Below are 18,960 nucleotides of genomic sequence, written 5' to 3'. Positions count from 1 at the left end.
AAAAAAAGGACAAATTCTCCTCTACATCTTTTTCAAGACTGAACGGTGCAAGATTGCATTTAGCACATTTTCTTCTACTAACCCCCAAACAGAAAAAATTGAACTCATTAGAAAACTATCTGAAATTAGTATCCACACCTTTAACTCAGTCTCTTGAAGTTCAACGCAGTTCTTAGGCAGTCCATGGATAGCATTAAACCTTTATATTTCATTATCATAATGTACACTGAGGGCAGTCAATAACCTTGATCTTGCAGAAACTTTCTGAGCTGAAAACCGCAGACTGGAAAATTCAGCAAGCCTGCTCAGAGAAATTATGATAAAAAATCTGGAAGCAGGCAACTTGTGCAATTGTATGGATTCCCTTAATCTCCTATATAGACTTGAAAATATACCACAGCATTAGCTGAGTTCTTGAACCAAGTGTCAAAAAGTCAAATCTAGTGTATCAGCAAGTATGAAAAGTAAGTTTCTTAAGTTCAAGTTCATGTTTGCTACACATTGGTACAAATCTCTCCTGAAAGCTTATGGGGTCCACAAATCAGTAAAAATTAAAAGTTTTTCCCATTTCTTAAGTTCCTTTTCTCTGTTCCACAGATGAAATAGAACCTGTGCATTGTTTCTTTTCCAAAATTTGCACCAGAAGAGTTTAAAACTTAGCATTAAAAAAAAAGAAATTAAAAAAAAAAATAGAAAACACTGAACAATCTGCTGGACAAAAAAATAACCTCTTACTAGTGTTCCACATAACTTAACCTAGAATATGATAAAAGAAGAAAGTAAATACCTTATAAATTATTAAATTGCCTCTTTTTTTTTTTAATTAAAGACATTAATTTAGCTTGATACTGCATGAATTCAGTTCTTTTTCATCTCAGAGACCATATCCTAACACACAGGTATTGTGCAGATGTTTCCTCTTCTTCTATAAAGAAACCACATAATATTATAGTATTTCAGAACAGCAAGAAATAGTGCATTTTAATGTTTAACTACAGGAAACTTCCTGAGGTGTTACCATTGGGCAAGGCTCTTGATAACCTTGGATAACTGGTCAATAATTGGCACTTAGACCCAGTATCAAGACTGAGAAGGAAACAAAATTCTAAATGAGAAAAGAGACAGATCTCAATTACAGATCATGAAAAAAGAGTGGGTGGGGCTTGACTAACCACCAAGGATCACATATTTTGGTTTTCTGAGGACTTCAGCTTGGGAAAACTGGAGATTGTCTGAGAGAGATGGCTACAGCAGGCATATATTCTTAGAGTTTGGATTCAGTAGAAGAAACTTATCTACACAAATCCAAATTTTCAGAGGAAGTCATACCCTAAAAAAAAGACCAAAAAAAAGCCAAAACCCAGAGAGAAGTTACAATTTTGACAAGATGTTGGGGATTGCTGAGATTTTCATAGCTCTAGTAGTATGTCTCCTGATTTTGCAGTTCCTAAAGCTGCAATGGATGCGTACCCAGCTTCCTCCAGGACCAGTTCCCCTCCCCATCATTGGAAATTTGTGGCTGCTGGACTTCAAACTTCGTCGAGAAACTCTCTCTAAGGTATTTATTTATCTCTGTGGTTGAAAATCAGTCTGAACCTACTTTAACTTACATTGTGCATTGCATAGGAACAGTCTAAATTGCTATTTTTTTTAAAACCTCAGCCTTGATTATTAGCCAATTTCAAAGACTTCAAGGACCCTGCACTATCAAAAATATTTCTGAATAATAAACACCACAATAGCTTTACTCCTTGTTATTTTCTCTCTCTTCTATTCCATTATCACAAGCACTGTCATAGAATGTTATTTCCTTGACAGCTTCATTCTGTTTCTGTATTGATATCCAGCCCTGTAAGTCACCTCTCGTAGACCTTCCTTTGCATGACACCAATGTCACTGAAACATCTCCAGGCCACAAGTGGTGCCATCTCCTCTAGAAGACAAAACATGTACTCTAAATGGACTCTTTTTTTTTTTCTTATTTGTAGAGCAAAAAGATTCTTGTCTGCAGTAAACAGATTACTAAAACAAAGAAGGGAAATCTGATTGCTGTTGTGTTCACAGCATGGCTGCTTTATAAACCATTTAAAACTTTTTTTAAAAGTAAGGAACTCGCTTCAAGCTATTTCAAGGAAAAATACAATCATGATCTGACAAAAGAGAATAGAGAAAAGTAAGAAAAATCATGTGGAAGCTATAGAAAAGAATGCAAAAACCCAATTTTTTTGCTTTCTTTGGAAATTAGAGCTAGGAAACCTATCATAATTTTGGTTCATTAATGAAATAAACAGAAAAGCTCTGGGATTTTGCCTATTTTCATTTGTTCTTTGACTCAGAGCTAACAGAGTGTTTCTCTTTCTGTGGAGTTTTCAGAGGTGTTCTTCTAAGGGATGTCCTTAATAGCTACTGCACAAAGAACAATTATCTTTTGTTCCCAAAGCATGTTAGTAACAGAACGATAAATATTTCTGAAATCTACAATTCAATTCAGTATAGGCAAATGGGTCTAGTTATAACTACAGAAAACTCTTAAATAAATCAGTATTTGAGTGTTTGCTTTCCCTGGTTTACAGTTACTAATTTCCTGATATTAACTCTTCAGTTAACCAATATCTATGGAAACATCTACACGCTGTGGATGGGACAGACACCTATGGTTGTACTGAATGGATACAAAGCAGTCAAAGATGGCCTTGTCACCCACTCAGAGGAAGTTTCTGGAAGACCTCTTACCCCATTCTACAGGGATATGATGGGCGAGAAAGGTACAAGGCGTTACACCAGACTGAAATAGGACAAGGTGTAAAGAAGAAAGATGCTTCCCTGTGCATACACTCACACATCAGTTACTGCTGTACAAGGGCACAACTGGGCTTTCACTGCAAAAAGGTTCCATGCAGACCTAAGCATGTTAAGAAAGGAAAAAAAAAAAAAAAACAAAAAAAAAACAAACAAACAACAAAAACAACAAAAAAAATTTCTTCTCTTATAAAGCACTGACTTTTTTCCTTCCCAAGGAAAATCCAAAGGAATATTTCCTTGGAGAAGTTGCCCTTCAATTGTATCACCTAAGCCAGAAGACTGTTCATGTAGAGAAAGCTGTTCTGTCCTTACCAACTACTTGTCCTTACCCACTACCACTCAGTTTGCAGGGTCACACTTATGAGCAGCTGGGAGTCATAAAATCCTCAGTTACAGACTAAAACTCAGAATCTAAAATTGTGGTATCTTGTTAGTGAAATATAACCTCCCCTAAATCTGATTTTGCCTCCTGCAGTGAAAGGATTTCCTTTCCCAGCAGTGAAATGAATGATTCTGTGTTCTCCAGGTATTTTCCTGACAAGCGGCCGCACGTGGAAGCAGCAGAGACGCTTTGTCATGACAATTGTAAGAAGCCTGGCACTTGGTAAGAACAATTTGGAGCATCAAATTCAAACAGAGGCCTGTCACCTTGTGGACATCTTTGCAAACACAAAAGGTAAACTCATTAGAAGAACAACACTAAGAACCTTCTTCTGAAATATTAGGGGTGGTAAAAGTTTCACAATACATTTTTATAAATAATATGGATATTTTTCATATTAGTAGGGCTTTTACTGGCTTAACCGCATTCTTTGCAAAAAATGTTTTGTCTGCACAGTGGGCAATATGAAATTGTTGCTTAAAATAAGGTTAGTTAAATAAATATTTGTTATCAACACAGTCTCGGGGACATCTGGTAACAGTTCTTACATTCAAGGCGTATAGAAAAATCCTATGTTTTCCTTCACAAAATACACACTGTGTGACCTGCTGCGAGTCCTTTTAGGACAGCAGACTTTTAGGATTTGGCAGAGAAAGAACCCCAACACAAGGAATGTCTCATTCAGTTGTCCAACAAAACTTTTTTTTTTAAGTTTGGATGAAATAGAAACCAATAGAATTTTAGCAAGATGCCAGAATAAAGCAATTAAATATAAATATTCTGAGAAGCCAAATCCCTCACCCACATTGTGTTCCGTTCTGATGTGAAAACACAGAGAGGTTGCCTGAGGTCTCTCTCCAACTCTCCTTGGACCAGGCCCATCTCCTTCCAAGAGCAACATATTCCCACATCTTTGAAATATAGGAGATTAAAAACCATCTCCTCTGAGTCCCTGTACAGCCAAAATTCTTACCTTCCATGCAAACCTTTCCTCAGTTTTAAACTCAATAAATGTATTTAGTCTTTCCCAGAATGACCAAAAGCCTCAAGTCAGGGATGTATTTTCCATAGGAGTATAATTCAAAGGTTGTCCTTGCCAGTGAAATATGTACTTAAGTTTATGATTTCTGGATTTAACACTTTTTAATGGGAGCCATTTCCCATCCCACTACACGAGTTTTATCTTTTCAGCCTTTGGGAAAATATATATAGATGGTTAAATTGTCAAGCTGTTACTTGAAAGCCGAAAGGAGATAAGTAATTTCAACATGACTAAGAAAATAAAACTCTAAAGTAATTTTTTTCTGGTTTTTTGGAGGAGGGGGAATGCTTGTTTGTTTTTTAATTGCCAAACTTGAATATTTGCCTCCAGATTTGAAGGTATAAGTTCTAATTAATTGCTTGTGTTTCCACACAACCCAGACCCCAAGTCAAAGAAGGGAAAAGAGACCTAATGGTTGTCTGCTCAAAACCAATAATCACTGTATTTTACAAGAGTAAAGAACAGATTGAAAATTAGGATTCTTTGCATTTACAATTCATGCAGTTAAAATGTATGAAATCAGGGTTCACTTGTGTGAAATTTATCTTGAAGTAGTTTGATCCCCTATTATTTTACCATTTAAAAAAAGTCTACATCATTTTTTCACTGTATTCCATTCAGAAGTACTCACAGCACCTTCTGTATTCACAGGCAAACCTTTTGACCCTCACACGTCCATCGTTCATGCCATTGCAAATATAATTTGTGCTGTTGTTTTCGGTCATCGCTTCTCCAGTGAGGATGAATCTTTCAGCAAACTTATCAAAGCTATTTATCTTGTCATCTACTTTCAAGCTACAATCTGGGGCAGGGTAAGAATTTGATTTTCTTGTTCTTATTCCTTTAAGTGCATTTGCACTTGACAGGTCAAAACAATGTGATGATTGTTCTGTGAGCCATTGTGAAGCAATAAATTAATACATACCTTGTATATGTCACTACTGCCTTATAATCTTTCTTTATGTCCATAAATCACGTCCTAAAATTGAAATTCTAGATCATCACTGGTTTTCACAGATTTCCAACAAGTAATCATTTGCAGAATAGTGGGCATGTAAGATTCCTAATTCTTAAAATGAAAGCAACTTCTAAAATTTAATTTTTTTTTAGTCTTGTGAATACAGAATTGCGGTTAATAAGAACTAAGGCTTCAAAGTCCTGTTCTTTCAAGAATATATCTTGCTTCTCACATAATTCATATTACCACCAAGACCTGAGTTATTCTGAGCTTCCTATAAAATACAGGCTACAATCTCATCACATCAAGAATAATATTTTTAGGTTCTTAGAAGCTTATGTTGTGCAGATTTTGGCACACAGACTTTCTGTAAGATTATCAGGTTTTCCACACAGACCTGCCTGAAAAAATTACTTTTAAAAAAAATCAAAGTTGAGAAAATCTGTCTGTGGGTCAGGTTCAGCCCTCAATTACTTTGATTCACCAATTTTCAGAACCTCTGTTGCATTATCAGGTATGCATCCAAAAAGTAAAATAGAATAATTTTCCGATGTGTTGCAGTGACTTCACAGAGTTATCAGGAAATCAGAATTCAGTTTACAAGAGCTCACATTCCTTTCTTTCTGTCTACAACCCCAGCTGTACGATGCTTTCCCATGGCTTATGCACCATCTCCCAGGGCCTCATCAGAAAGTGTTTGCATACAACGACTTCATGCACAGTTTAGTCATGAAGGAGGTCCAGGCCCATGAGAAAGAGAAGAAAAGTGATCCACAGGATCTCATTGACTTCTACCTAGCTCAAATAACAAAAGTAAGTATCTGTTTATCACCCTCCTTGGCCTCAATGCCTACTACAAACACTTCGTTCCAGTAACTGCCACGGAACTTTTAGATGCACATGGACTGTATCTGTGTAGCAATGAAGATGTCTGTTCTGGTGGGCTGCTCACTGTTTTCATAAAACAATGACAATTTCTACATGACTGATGAAATGTATGAAGTTATCCATTTCATAATCTTCTTGTGAATATACCTTACAGACCAAAGATGATCCTACTTCTACATTCAATAAGGACAATATGATTCAGACTGTAGTTGATCTTTTGCTGGGAGGGACAGAAACAACAAGCACCACCCTTCTCTGGGCATTGCTCTATATGGTACAACATCCAGAAATACAAGGTGAGCAAAATCATTATCAGAGAGAACTGCATTCAACATCATAATGAACATTATTAGTGTCTTAGCTCAATCACTTGCAGTACATCAAAATAACACTTAAATAGGAATATGAATGGTAGTACATCAACAATTGAGATCTAGAAAATGGAAAGTTAATGAAGAAAACAAACAGGTGCTTTCCCCTCCAGTAAACCAGCAACACTACCAAAAATTGGTGGTAGCCACTGTTTTATCTCATGAGAAGAGGGGTTGGCAAGACAGATTAACAAGTTAAAGACACTTCACATGCCATCTAGCCTCCTCCTAACCTTCAAAGTGGAAAAGTTTTTAAAAATACCTAGTCTGATGTATATTTATAAACATAACAGAAATTACATCTCTATTTTCAAATTTTAATCTTTTTTTTGAAACATAGAACTGTATTACCCTCATCACAAAGCAGGATGTGTCATCCTGTGCTTTAGGGATATGCACTTCCTTGATCAGCGGCAATCAATACAGCAGTCAAACCACCTGCCAATGTATTTCATTAGCAACCTTATTTTCTTTTATTTCCCCAGTCCTGGACCTTCTCATACAAAAACCTGCAGGATAAAAAAAAAAGGGGGGGGGGAGGTTTTAAGGATTTTCATTTCTCTCTCTGCAGAAAAGGTTCAGAGAGAGATAGATGATGTTGTGGAAGCCTCCCATCCCATCAGCTACGAGGACCGTAAGAAGCTGCCCTACACGAACGCGGTGATTCACGAGGCTTTGCGGTTCAGCAACGTTACCTCTGTCGGGGTGCTCCGACAATGCGTGAGCAGCACAACTCTGCTGGGCTTTCACATTAAAAAGGTACAGAGCTTCACCTTTCTGTCCACGTTGTCCATGCATCTCTTAAAGCTTTGAGCTATTACTATTCAGCATTTATACGACGTGAGTTCCTGCAGTTCCTAACTCTGTAGAGAATGTGGCAACATGTCACAGACATGAAGTGTGAAGAGTGGAAAAACCAAACAGGAAGGTGTTACAATTGTCCTGGCAAGCACATAGAACAATCCAAGCTCCACTCCAGCTTAGACATGGAAACACTTCAGTAGTACTGACAGAAGATAACACAGACAAACATGCAATAGGTTTGAACAGAAGGTACAAACGGATGTGCACTTGTAAAAAGGCCGAGTTGAATCCAAATACTGAGCTGCAAGCATGGGATGCAGACTATTAGAGAGCAGGAAAATAAAAAAGAAGAATCAATCATACATGAAAAATATAAACTCTGCTGCTTCTTACAGGGCACACTTATACTGCCAAACCTGCACTCTGTGGTGTATGACTCTGAGCACTGGGCAACCCCCTGGAAGTTCAACCCAGATCATTTCCTTGATTTGGATGGCAACTTCGTGAACAAAGAGGCATTCTTACCTTTCTCAGCAGGTAACGCTGACCTTGAATATTCCTGTGTTCTGTGTCTTGCAGCAAGATTAGAAACACTAAGTTCTAAAATTTTAAAAACATACCTTTATAAAAATATATTTGGCACAAAGATTTAAAGTCAGATTTTCTGCTCTGTAAGAGCCACAAATGTTATCTTGCATTTTGTAATTTTGGTATGTTCAAACAGAGGAAGAGTATGATCAGGAGACACAATGCTCTACTTGGCATAGGTACAGCTCCTACCATAAGGGTATCTGAGCTTCTTAGTTCCTGACGTGTTAAACCAAGGTAATACCCTCAAATCAGAAAATTGATTTATTTTCACCTTACAAACAGGAAGCCCAATGATAAAAGTAATATGATTTTTCTAAATATACAGAGAAAATCCAAACCTCATCCTCTCAAATCCTCCAGTAATAGTCTAGCATCAGGTGCCTAAATTGCCCATAAATCCTAATTCATCTTTGTAAAACAGTATCTTACCTCCTGCACTCACCAAATGCCCGTAGTTCACATCAATCAAGACAACTAATTTGGACTACCATTTCAAACCAGGCATAGGAAGATTTCTTTTTTAACTTGCCTTGGTTGTTTTCTGTTTATATAATCTGGGTATTTATATATCCTGAATATCTTTTTTTTTTTTTTTAAGTCTGGAATAGATAGATATCCTGACATATACTGTGAAAACAACATGCCAAAATGAGTTACCGAGTCTCTACATCACCACACATGCCACTGTACATTTCACTCCCTTAGCTCACAGATCTGTTCCTGACAGTGTTAGAGATTGGGGGCTACAAGGAAACAATATACCCTTCTGAATTTCTGTTGAAGAAAGCCTGATTACATCCTTGTCCTTGGCTTCAGAACTGCATCTTGCAATGCCCCAGCCCTCCCTCTTCAACAACCAAAGACTCTCAAGTATATGAGACTTCTTAAAATCTTGCCTAACAGAGAAGCAATTTACGGTTTTCACAGAACAAGCAGCAAAAATTAAAAGGGAGAATCTTACACATGCTCCAGGGGTGAAAAAAATCCAACCAAAACCAATTAAAACACCAAATGACACTTGACACACAGTTTCTCAGTTAAATGTTTCTCCCACCTCCAAAAGCATCTTCTGCCCTTACAGAGGAAACAGAATTTATGGAATTCAGTAGAATTTTGTGTGAAGTCCTTTTACAGAACTTTATACAACTCTTTCTGTTTTCTGTCTGCAGGGCATCGTGTGTGTTTGGGGGAAAACATGGCACGAATTGAACTGTTCATCTTCTTTACCAACCTCCTTCGGGCATTTAGCTTCCAGCTCCCTGAGGGAGTGAAGGAAATCAGTTCAGAGTATGTTTTGGGTGCAATACTGCAGCCACTTCCCTATAAACTCTGTGCTATTCCACGCTAATCTGCAACATACTACAATACAGAGGGACTTCAACCTGTCAGCAACTGCAGATCCTTTATAAAGACACACCACTCTCTCAATTGCCTTCAAATAGAGGTAGCTCAGTACAGCAAATTAATCAAGTGCTTTTGTTCAGGAGGCCTGACCTCAAGTGCTGAACTTTTTGAAATGAAAATAAGTGTACTGGCCAAAGCTCATATAATTGTGTCTTAGGCATATACAAGTACACAATACTACATTTCAGAAAAAAAGATGTATTTTCACACTCATAGTAGCAATGAATTAGATGTAGGATTTTAGAGAAGTGAACTGTATCAAGCAGTTTCCTACATATGTGCTCTGTCAGGTATCACACTCTTAACATGTCAGAGCTGTTCTGATGCAGTAAGGAACAAAAAGAAAATTTTCAGTAAGCTGTTACTCCTCTGAGTTCACAGGTCTTTTCTTACATCTTCTTGCAGAAGGTAACAGAGCACACACACCTAATTGCTGACTCCTTTTCCTTTCACACTCCCAGGAGCATTATACAGCAGAGCACAAACTTCCCACAGGCACAGATGACTCCAGAAAGGGGCCTCTCAGAACCATGGTCCATTTAGAAACCCTCACACCTGTTTTTACTCCCTCAGTATCCAGTTCCTACTTCATCACAACTCGAGTCCCTGTGCTTTGACGAAACCTTCCTTCTTCTGTTTATGAATACTGTTGTATGATCCAATAATTTCCTATCTGAATTTCTTGAAAGGCTGATCCTTTCTCTTAAGAAAATAAATGAAAATGTCAACATCTGTTAAAGCAAGCACGGTAGTGATTTATTACTCAGGGTGTTTTCTTCTGTTCTTTCTCCACATAAACAGATGTAGAAGGTTTTGAGCATTTAAAATTCAGCTGCAAGCACCCTAAAAGCTTTCAGTTTTCAAAGTTCAACAGGAGCCAGCATAAATTATGGCAGGATATAGTTAAAAGCAGAAGTAGAATATTACATATTTCTCAGACATAAAACTAATGGAAGACTTGATTTTCCTCTCGGATATTTCCAATTTTCAGTATTTCCAAACATATTCCCTTCCATTTGGTGAAAACCCCAGGTTTGTAACACATTGTAAAGTTTGGTGCCGCAGAACAAAAGCAAACTCAACATCACTGACATTTTTCACCTTTTTAATAAAAGCCATTTTACTTTATTTTTATTGAGGAAAATATAACATTTAAAAACTCCTGCTTAAATAAGAAATACTTTCAATAATAAATTAGGAAAAATCTCTTAAACTTGATATTTCTTACAGTGAGGGCAGATCTTGCATAAAACACATTCTTACAGATTTACAAAAGCAGTCTGACAGGATAGTTCAAAAGTTTTCAAAAGTCTTTTCTTTTTCCTTTCTGGTGCTCATTAAAGAAAAACTTACCAAAAAAATCTCTCCTTTCCACACACCATTTGCATGGTTCCATAAAGGGCCCAAGGTAAAGTGCTCAGCAGCAGGACTGGCAGTGTCAGATACAAGCCTGGACTTTCTTTACTCCAGTGTATTTTGATGGTTTTTGAGGTATATCCTACCTCAAAAAAAGATTCTTTTTTTTTTCTCCATGTTTACTCCTTTAGTCACTGAATTTATTCTGTCAGGTTGGTAACTTTTTTCTCACAAAACATTATTTTGTAATCATAGAATGGTTGTAGTTGGAAGGGACCTTCAAGATCATCTCATTCAAACCCCCTGCCACGGGCAGGGGCACTTTCCACCAGACCAGCTTGCTCAGGGCTCGATCCAACCTGGCATTGCACATATGTTTCTTCCAAAACTGTAGCTTGGGTTAAAACATGCACATATTCTTCATCTGTATTTCTGAACTGAGGTACATTTTAATTTGTTGTACAAAGCTCGTTCTAAAAAGAGGGGAAGAACAAATATTCAGAGTGTACATGATTAAAGGAGGTATTTTTACTAAGAAGTCATTGTAGGCCTGATGGTTGGTACCAGTGAAGAACAGTTGGGCTAAGGGCATCTTCCTGTTATTTCATTTAAAACCAAGAACAGCAAGAGGTGAGGCATCCCTTGGATTTCCAATGTTTCTTGAAATGACAGTGCGAGAATTCCAGGTTACCTTTTCATCACAGTTGTAAAGGAAATCTATAAGAAAATGAGCAATACAGAGAAAAAAGCTATTTCATGAGGGGGGTTTTTTTGTCATGAAGGAATTCATAAGGATTTAAAGTGAATCAGAGACAACAAATATGTAGAAATTAAGAACAAAATGCAAGCTTTTCCTGTGAAACATTGTTTAAAAAATCTTAATCATAAATCACTTCAGTAATGAAAAAACACAGTCAAACTTCTAGAAGGATATACTGACATCCAGCTCTGCTGTTGTTATGTATCCCTTAGAAATCACTAGCCCCACTCCTGAGGGATCTAGGCAGTCTCCCTCATGGAAAAGTTAAACCCCCAAAAGCATGGAATGATTTCTAAAGTCCAGTCTTTACAAAAGCCCATGCTGTTGAAGATTAAATTCAGACATTAATTTCTGCCACTGCTATTAAAACTATAACTGCAATTTCCAGATTTTTGAAGCTTTCAAGTCCTTAAGAATCTAAATTGTTTGTTCCCTTGATTCCATTTTCAAGGAATATAAGAAACATATCTTGCAATAGATTCCTTCTGATATAGTGGCCTTGCAATGTTTTATTTCCAAAACAACAGTAAAAAGGGACTTTCATTACATACTTCAGTTCCTAAATATTAAACTAAAAAGAACCATGTGGAAAGTACACACAGGTCTATGCTCATTTTTGGGAAGCACACAAAATCCATACTGTTTGTGTGGTTTTAAGGACAAAATGTAACAATTGGTCAACATGACCTAGACTAAGAAAATGAGTAAGCCAGTTCTAACCTTGGGTAAAGAATTTCTCCTACAATTTTTGTTTTGTTTAAACCTCAGAAGGAAAGACCCAAGCATCTAGATGGTCTTACTCCAACTAATAAGCAGAGTATTATCAAGGGCATGCTTTGATCCACCATTCAAATCAAGTATCTTTAAACAATTGTTAAAATACATTCAAAGTTCTCCTCTCCACATACTGTATTAGTAACTCAGCATTCACAAACAACCCTTCAATATTACATACCTATCTAACCAAGCAAAACACAAAGCCCAAGTATGAAATAGCTGGCATGAACTCGATCAGAACAGCTTGCACACCAGGAAGGATTACAATGTTAGGATGCTATATGGGCTGGCTATAAGGAAACAAACAAAAGACTGAACTCTATAGAGTGGTGAAAGCTAATATTTGAATTGCCTGTTTGATCTTCTCTTTTTGCTGTGCTTTCTTAAGACTTTACAACACTATAATGCCATTAAATTTCAAAATCGCAACACGTAGGATACCAAATCAATATCAAAGCCAATCAGATGGAGGAAGGGTATGATACATAATTAAAGCATGCAGTTCTAGGGTGACACCAGGAATGAATATATCAAAACATATCCATCAGAATGTGTCACTTACCTCTTGCAATACTTGTCCAAGTGTCTCCTGGCTCTGAATGCGCTTCCTGTTGAAAACCCAAACCACACTTATTTTTGCACAAGGCACTGAGGAATCTTGTAAATACCAATTATTTATCACACTTCCAAAAGAGAAGACTGTTATATCAGGCTTTGTTTCACGTCCTTTCCCTTATGGAATCTTGATGCAATTCTATGGAATCTTACTGCAATCTTATAGAAGCTACATATGCAGATGCAGACCTGTTGTTATTCACATCAGGAGGAACTACCTGGAGTAAGGTTGGCTACTCATTGCATTTTCTCAAAAACAACCCTGATTATTAAAAAGCTCAGTTAAATTTCAGCATAAATCCTAACATCCACATATAGCTGGTAATTAGTTGCTTTAGTGCCATCTTCTCCAGTACTAGACACTAGTTATTCAGGAAGTGATGTAAGAAGATTTAACAAATACTTCTTTTTTTTAGTCATTCTTCCAACATAATCAAAGTGACAAGCAGAGCATACAAACACAAAACAGCACAACCAAGACTTTTTAAAAAGAATTTACATCGAGGACATGTTACTGTAATTATTGTTTCCAGTCTGGAGGAGGCTCAGAGGAGACCTCATCACTCTCTACAACTATCTGAAAGGAGGTTGTAGCCAGGTGGCCATCGGTCTCTTCTCCCAGGCAATCAGCAGCAGGACATGAGGACATGGTCTTAAACTGTGCCAGGGGAGGTTTAGGTTCATTATTGGGAAGAAATTTTTTACAGAGAGTAATCAGACACTGGAATGGGCTGCCCAGGGAGGTGGTGGATTCACCATCCCTGGAGGTTTTTAAGATGAGATTAGATGTGGCACTGAGTGCCATGGTCTGGTAACCACAGCAGTGTTGGGTCAAGGGTTGCACTTGATGATCTCGGAGGTCTTTTCCAACCTGGATGATTCTGTGATTCAAACATCCCGTAATACATGAATGAAGGAGACTAGAAATGCAAATAGAAGGCAACATAATTTTACCTGTCTATTTTGGTTGCTATGACCACTGTAAAATTGCCTTCTGTATTGGGCAAGTACGTAGAAGGTATGATGACGTAGCGTCCTGCAGGAAGCCTGCAAAGTCGGCTCACTTCCTGCGAATAGCAGTGAGGAACACAGCTCACCAGTGGCTCCAGGTGCAGAAAAGAAGTAGTTTGTGGTTTCCAGCTGCTGTTAGGCACCTGCAAAAAAGAACACAGACATGCCCACTTTTTCATCTGTTTCAGATCTCACAATGTTTCATTCCTGGGATACCACAGCCCGGTATGGTCCATCTCTATTCCACTACAGATACTCACTTTGCTGCACAGAGCTAGAGAGAAGGATGGGAAGGCTTCCAGAAAACCCAGATGGCAGTAATAAATACAGATGAATCATTCCAAGCATGTTTATAGACAGTTTATGCCACCCACAACTCACACAGCTCTAAAGCTTTCTCTGTTGTCTAACCTCACTCTTCCCTGCTGTAGCCTAACGCACTTACTTTTCACCTCATGAATTCGGTGAACACACTGTGTCCTTCCTCATTCCAGTGGCCTTTCCTGTACTAAAAATTCATATTACACTTCAACTCAGTCTCCTATAGGCATAAAAATGCCAATCTTTCTTCACATATTGTATATTTGAAGCTTTGTGATCACTTCTGATGCTCAAACTCCAGACTTTTCACTTAAGCAACACCTTTTTGGAAGTGTGCTTTCTAGAAATAAAGTTTGCTTTCTCAGCAAAATAGTTACCTAACCAGCAGCTTCTCATGCTAAATTTTTGCAACTGATCACTGGCACACGCCAGTGTAGAACCTGTATCTGTCCATAGCAAATCATATCTTGTTTTATTTCAAGATATCACAGTCCTTTTGATCCAACATCACTTGCCTATGGGCAAGTAAGTGATGATTAAACATGAAGAAAGTAAGCTTTCATGATGAATTACCAAAATGTCTGGTCCTCAGTCAACAGGACACTGAGAATTCTTTGCAAATCCTCAAAAGAAATCATAATTTCTAAAACTAATTTAGAACCTCGTAAGGATTCAGTGGAACCAATTATCTGGTTACTATGCTATGTAACTACGTAGTTATTCCATATCTTTCAAGGGGATTACTTTCCAGGATCAGCAAGTGTTTCTCCTTGAAGCAGCAAGTCCCTTGTGAAGTGCAAGGAGCCTTGGACTAAGTGACAGGTTTACCTTCACCCTTGGCAAATGAGCAATCCAACTGACCAGAAGCCTCACCTGGAAAATATGGAAACCTATTGGACGACACTTGCTATCCTGGCAGTGCTGACGGAGGGTAACTTTCACGCTGCTTTTTCCTGGTCCTGCAGGAATGGAGAGTGGAAAGCAGGGATTGGTATGGAAGGAGGGGAAGTTCCTGCTACCTCCAGCACTTTGCCCATTTTTCCAGCATCCATGCAGCTGTACTGTCTCCCATTCACCAGCTGGGAGTTCTTCGCAGAGGGCAGCATCTGTGGGTGGTGGCTTTAGCTCACTATCAAACGCAAGAGAGAAAAGAAACTAAAATGTACAAAACCTGTGTAGTACCACAATATAAAAGAATATGAACAGCTTTTAAACACGTTGCCAACAGTACCTTTTGCCCCTGCATACAACACTAAGCTGCAGTTTAGAGTCAAGATGTTACTCATCTGGCTACCTCTGACTAGCATTTCAACAAGAGGTAGTAGTAGCTTCATGACCTTAAAACCCAAGAAACTAGAGCACTACTTACATGAATTCAAAGACAACAAAATGCTGTTACCTGACACAACCCTTCCAAGTATTTTAAACATTCACACTTAGTACTACACTTCATGTATTTATGTCAACAACTATAAGAAATGTTCTGTTTTGTTTTAAACCTACCTGAGAGAGATCCTTCCCGTTGAAAATACACGAAGCAGGAAATTCCCTACTGCATCTTTCAGAAAAGTGCTGGGAACAACAAGATAAAAGCCAGGCGAGAGGTCACAGCACACATGGACTTCTCTGTCGTAGGAATGGCAGACGGTACCTACAACTGGAGGAGCAGAGAGGGTCTTTGGAAGGTTAAATCGTTTCTTCTCCACCTAGAACAAATGCATAATGATGCATGGTGGTTTAGGAAACATGAGTAGTTTCTAGTAAAAATAAAAATTATCGAATATTGTTTAAAGTATTTTTAAACATCAATACAGTTACAAAAACAAACAAGAAGGGCAGTACCAGCACATAATCTGAACATCAAGGAGGAGTAGGAAGAGTTAATATTCAGGAGGACTAAATTTAGAAATGGTCTTCAAATAATCAGCCTGAAATGTCATGCACTAGTTTGGAACAATCCCAAGTGCTCAGTGATAAGAACAAAGTACTAGTCCACTAATAGTCTGTACAGGCAGTAACTGTGAGATAATCAGAACCATTCCAGCATAAATCAAGAGATGCAAAAAGGCATGACCCATTGAATTGTATCAGTGCCACAGGAAATGAATGACTTTGCTCAAATGTTTCAGTAGTGCTTTAAAACTTCTATTTGCAAAAAAAGAAAAATATCACTCACATATTACCTTCCAGACATGCAATCCCACAGCCTGGTAGTTCTTCCCCTGTGTGCCTTCAGTCAAAGATGGATTTTCCTCTGCTAAATGAGTTGGATTTTGAATCCTTCCAGCCCAATCAGTGCTGTATCTCCTGTGTTTCTGCAGCAGAGCAATGCACACCTCACTCGTTTCACAGACTCGCAGCCAGAACTTGGGGTTGGTAGGGAAGCTGCTGTTGTTACGGCAGCCACCAGCAGACTGGCCTCTCACCCAGGATCCAAACAGATTCTGTGAGTGATACAGCACTTTCTCTAACAAAATAAGAAAAACATGGTGCAGATTTCAGACACAGGAGGCTACTTAATTTTATACAACAGATATAAGGCAGAGATTCCCCAGCCCAAGAAAACATGCTGTCACAACCCTGATACTTTCTCGAAGCAGAAGTTCATGACCAAGATTTTGAGAGGCATGAGAATTAATGTCACAACTGGTAATGGCAGACTGATGATATGACTTCTGCAACAAGAAACTGTTTCTAGAAATCTGAAGTGATACCATTAAAAACAAAACATCACAAGGCTGCTCAGAACAACAGCTTTCTAGACAGAGGACAGTAATCTCTCAACCAACTAGCAAGTAACTAGGTTTCAGAGCAATATCTAAGCTTCAGTTTCTTCTTGTCCTTCTGTTCTTCCCAGTAGAGACAAAAAAGGCCTGTGGGCCTAAAAGAGAGAGAAAAACTGAGAAATTAAGGTCTAGTTGGATCCATTTGCAATTCAAATCAGTCCTTCCCATTGACATAATGTTGTTTGCATGAGAAAGATGTTTTCTAATACCACACCTGTATAGAGGCTCTGAAGTTGTCCTTCCTCATTGACTGGAAAGCCCATGGTAATCTCATCAAATTCTCTGAAAAATTCCTCTTCATCAACCCAGAATTCTCCCTCTTGGATCTGTGAGAGCAGCTCTGAAGCAACTACTGGATCTAACTGGTTCCATCCTTGCCCACTGCACATAAGACAAAAGTTAGCATTTAACTCTTTGCCCAACAGAATTCCACAACAATGTTCCACCAAATATCTTACGGAACGGGACAGTAAGAAGAGATTTCTTCACTTTATTGTCAAATACTTGCATTGAATATTTCTGCATACACATTGGTGGTCATTGAAAAGAATCATAGAAATGATGAGTCACAGTATATTGAAGAAAACCTAGAAACAATGTAACACCAGACTGGATACAGTAAGAGACTTCTGGGTGAAATAGGTGCTTTATTTACAACAGTCGGTACAGCCCAATGTGTGAGGAAAATAAAGATTTCTAACAGTTGTTAAAACAGTGGCAAAAAAGTAAAACAAGCTGCACAGTGACTGTTCTGAAAGAATTTTAATGTTGCACATCAAAAACTGCTGTTTGTATGGTTACCCCCACGAATCTGCTGGCTAAGTCATGATAAACCAAGAATTTAAACACCTCATTATTTAGGGGCCATTAAAAGGTAGGAGTTTCAGTATTTTTCATTGTTTCACTAGCAAAAAAGAACAGTTCTGCACTTGAATAAAACAGGGCTTTAAGGCCACCCAGGAAAGCATTATCCTCTTGCAACTACATGGCAACTTACAGTCTGGCAAAGAAACTAAAATTAGACAGCAACTGTATAACCAAAATTCTGGTCAAAAAAAAAATTCAACAGAAGTCTCGATTAATGCAATGAAACCATGTTTTTAACTAAGGGGAGAAAAGCTTATTTCTATAAAAATGTTTATTAACATTATCATATGGTTATCATATTTTAATGCTGAACACTTATTCCTTGGGTCAAGAATTGCATGTTCTTTTGTAGAGTCAAAACATGCTAATGTTTTTCAAATTAAGCCAGTAGGGTCTGCCCTTTCATTCTTGTTACTTTCCTATATGAACTGCTACACATATTTCTGCATCTCCTTTAACAGATCTCTTCTTTATTTCTACTTTATATGGACTCAGTTCCAGCTTCATACCAATCTTCCAACTCATACCAATCTACAAAAATGACAGCACACAAGCAACATAAGCATCCTTCATTCTGCTATATCTTGTTTCATAAATACTCCTTTGCTTGTTTTCTGCAAAGCCAAGATTACTTGAGAAGAGTCCAGTAAAGCTGAGTGACTGCAAGTCATAAACGTGATCAGACATCATAGACTCATAGAATAGATTGGGTTGGAAAAGACCTCCAAGATCATCAAGTCCAACCCCTGATCCAACTCCAATTACTATAGCATGGCACTAAGGGCCACATCCAATCTCTTTTTAAAAACCTCCAGGGATGGTGAATCTACCACCTCTCTGGGTAGGCCGTTCCAATGTCTGATTACCCTCTCTGTAAAGAATTTCTTCCTAACATCTAACCTAAACCTCCCCTGGCAGAGCTTGAGCCCATGTCCCCTTGTCCTATTGTTGGTTGCCTGGGAGAAGAGACCAACCCCCACCTGGCTATAACCTCCCTTCAGATAGTTGAAGAGAGTGATGAGGTCACCCCTGAGCCTCCTCTTCTCCAGACTAAACAACCCCAGCTCCCTCAGCCTCTCCTCATAGGACTTGTGCTCGAGTCCCTTCACCATCCTCATTGCTCTTCTCTGGACCCCCTCCAGCACCTCAATGTCCTTCCTGAACTGAGGGGCCCAGAGCTGAACACAATACTCAAGGTGTGGCCTCACCCACGCAGAGTACAGGG

The 18,960-nt window shown here is 38.3% G+C and overlaps 2 protein-coding genes across 4 annotated transcripts in view; one reads left to right on the top strand and one right to left on the bottom strand.

Annotated features, from left to right (window-relative positions):
- The first annotated feature begins 1,272 nt into the window (after nucleotides 1-1,272).
- Nucleotides 1,273-9,242, top strand: LOC114060778 (cytochrome P450 2J2-like). The gene is made up of 9 exons (XM_027890559.1): nucleotides 1,273-1,558; nucleotides 2,603-2,765; nucleotides 3,329-3,478; nucleotides 4,878-5,038; nucleotides 5,824-5,997; nucleotides 6,227-6,368; nucleotides 7,015-7,202; nucleotides 7,643-7,784; nucleotides 9,008-9,242. Exons 1-9 carry the CDS (start codon nucleotides 1,388-1,390, stop codon nucleotides 9,184-9,186), a joined length of 1,470 nt encoding a protein of 489 aa, XP_027746360.1. The 5' UTR covers nucleotides 1,273-1,387; the 3' UTR covers nucleotides 9,187-9,242.
- A 734-nt stretch (nucleotides 9,243-9,976) lies between these two features.
- Nucleotides 9,977-18,960, bottom strand: part of CAPN10 (calpain 10) — a 14,901-nt gene continuing 5,917 nt past the window's right edge. Inside the window, exons 6-13 of one of the 3 annotated variants that reach the window (XM_027890554.1) lie at nucleotides 17,083-17,249; nucleotides 16,266-16,549; nucleotides 15,586-15,788; nucleotides 14,956-15,211; nucleotides 13,705-13,904; nucleotides 12,698-12,743; nucleotides 11,290-11,315; nucleotides 10,632-10,744 (exon numbers count right to left, since the gene is read on the bottom strand). In XM_027890554.1, coding sequence (XP_027746355.1) covers nucleotides 10,741-10,744; nucleotides 11,290-11,315; nucleotides 12,698-12,743; nucleotides 13,705-13,904; nucleotides 14,956-15,211; nucleotides 15,586-15,788; nucleotides 16,266-16,549; nucleotides 17,083-17,249 — 1,186 coding nt within the window. In that variant the 3' untranslated portion in view covers nucleotides 10,632-10,740. Of the gene's footprint in view, nucleotides 10,745-11,181; nucleotides 11,316-12,697; nucleotides 12,744-13,704; nucleotides 13,905-14,955; nucleotides 15,212-15,585; nucleotides 15,789-16,265; nucleotides 16,550-17,082; nucleotides 17,250-18,960 lie in introns of those variants that run through there. The other 2 variants (XM_027890552.1, XM_027890553.1) reach the window with 2 other exon arrangements.

The sequence above is a fragment of the Empidonax traillii genome, unplaced genomic scaffold (genome assembly GCF_003031625.1).
Source record: "Empidonax traillii isolate 1590-97213 ecotype Southwest subspecies unplaced genomic scaffold, ASM303162v1 scaffold292:size1342341, whole genome shotgun sequence".
Classification (NCBI taxonomy): domain Eukaryota; kingdom Metazoa; phylum Chordata; class Aves; order Passeriformes; family Tyrannidae; genus Empidonax; species Empidonax traillii.
The sequence above is the reverse complement of the archived record's forward strand: the minus strand, read 5'-3'. Positions and strand labels throughout refer to the sequence as shown.

Coding starts and splice junctions, on each gene's coding strand:
- LOC114060778 (XM_027890559.1), top strand. CDS start 1,388: ATGTTGGGGATTGCTGAGATTTTCATAGCTCTAGTAGTATGTCTCCTG. Junction 7,203..7,642: donor TGGGCTTTCACATTAAAAAG/GTACAGAGCTTC, acceptor TGCTTCTTACAG/GGCACACTTATACTGCCAAA. Junction 7,785..9,007: donor ATTCTTACCTTTCTCAGCAG/GTAACGCTGACC, acceptor TTCTGTCTGCAG/GGCATCGTGTGTGTTTGGGG.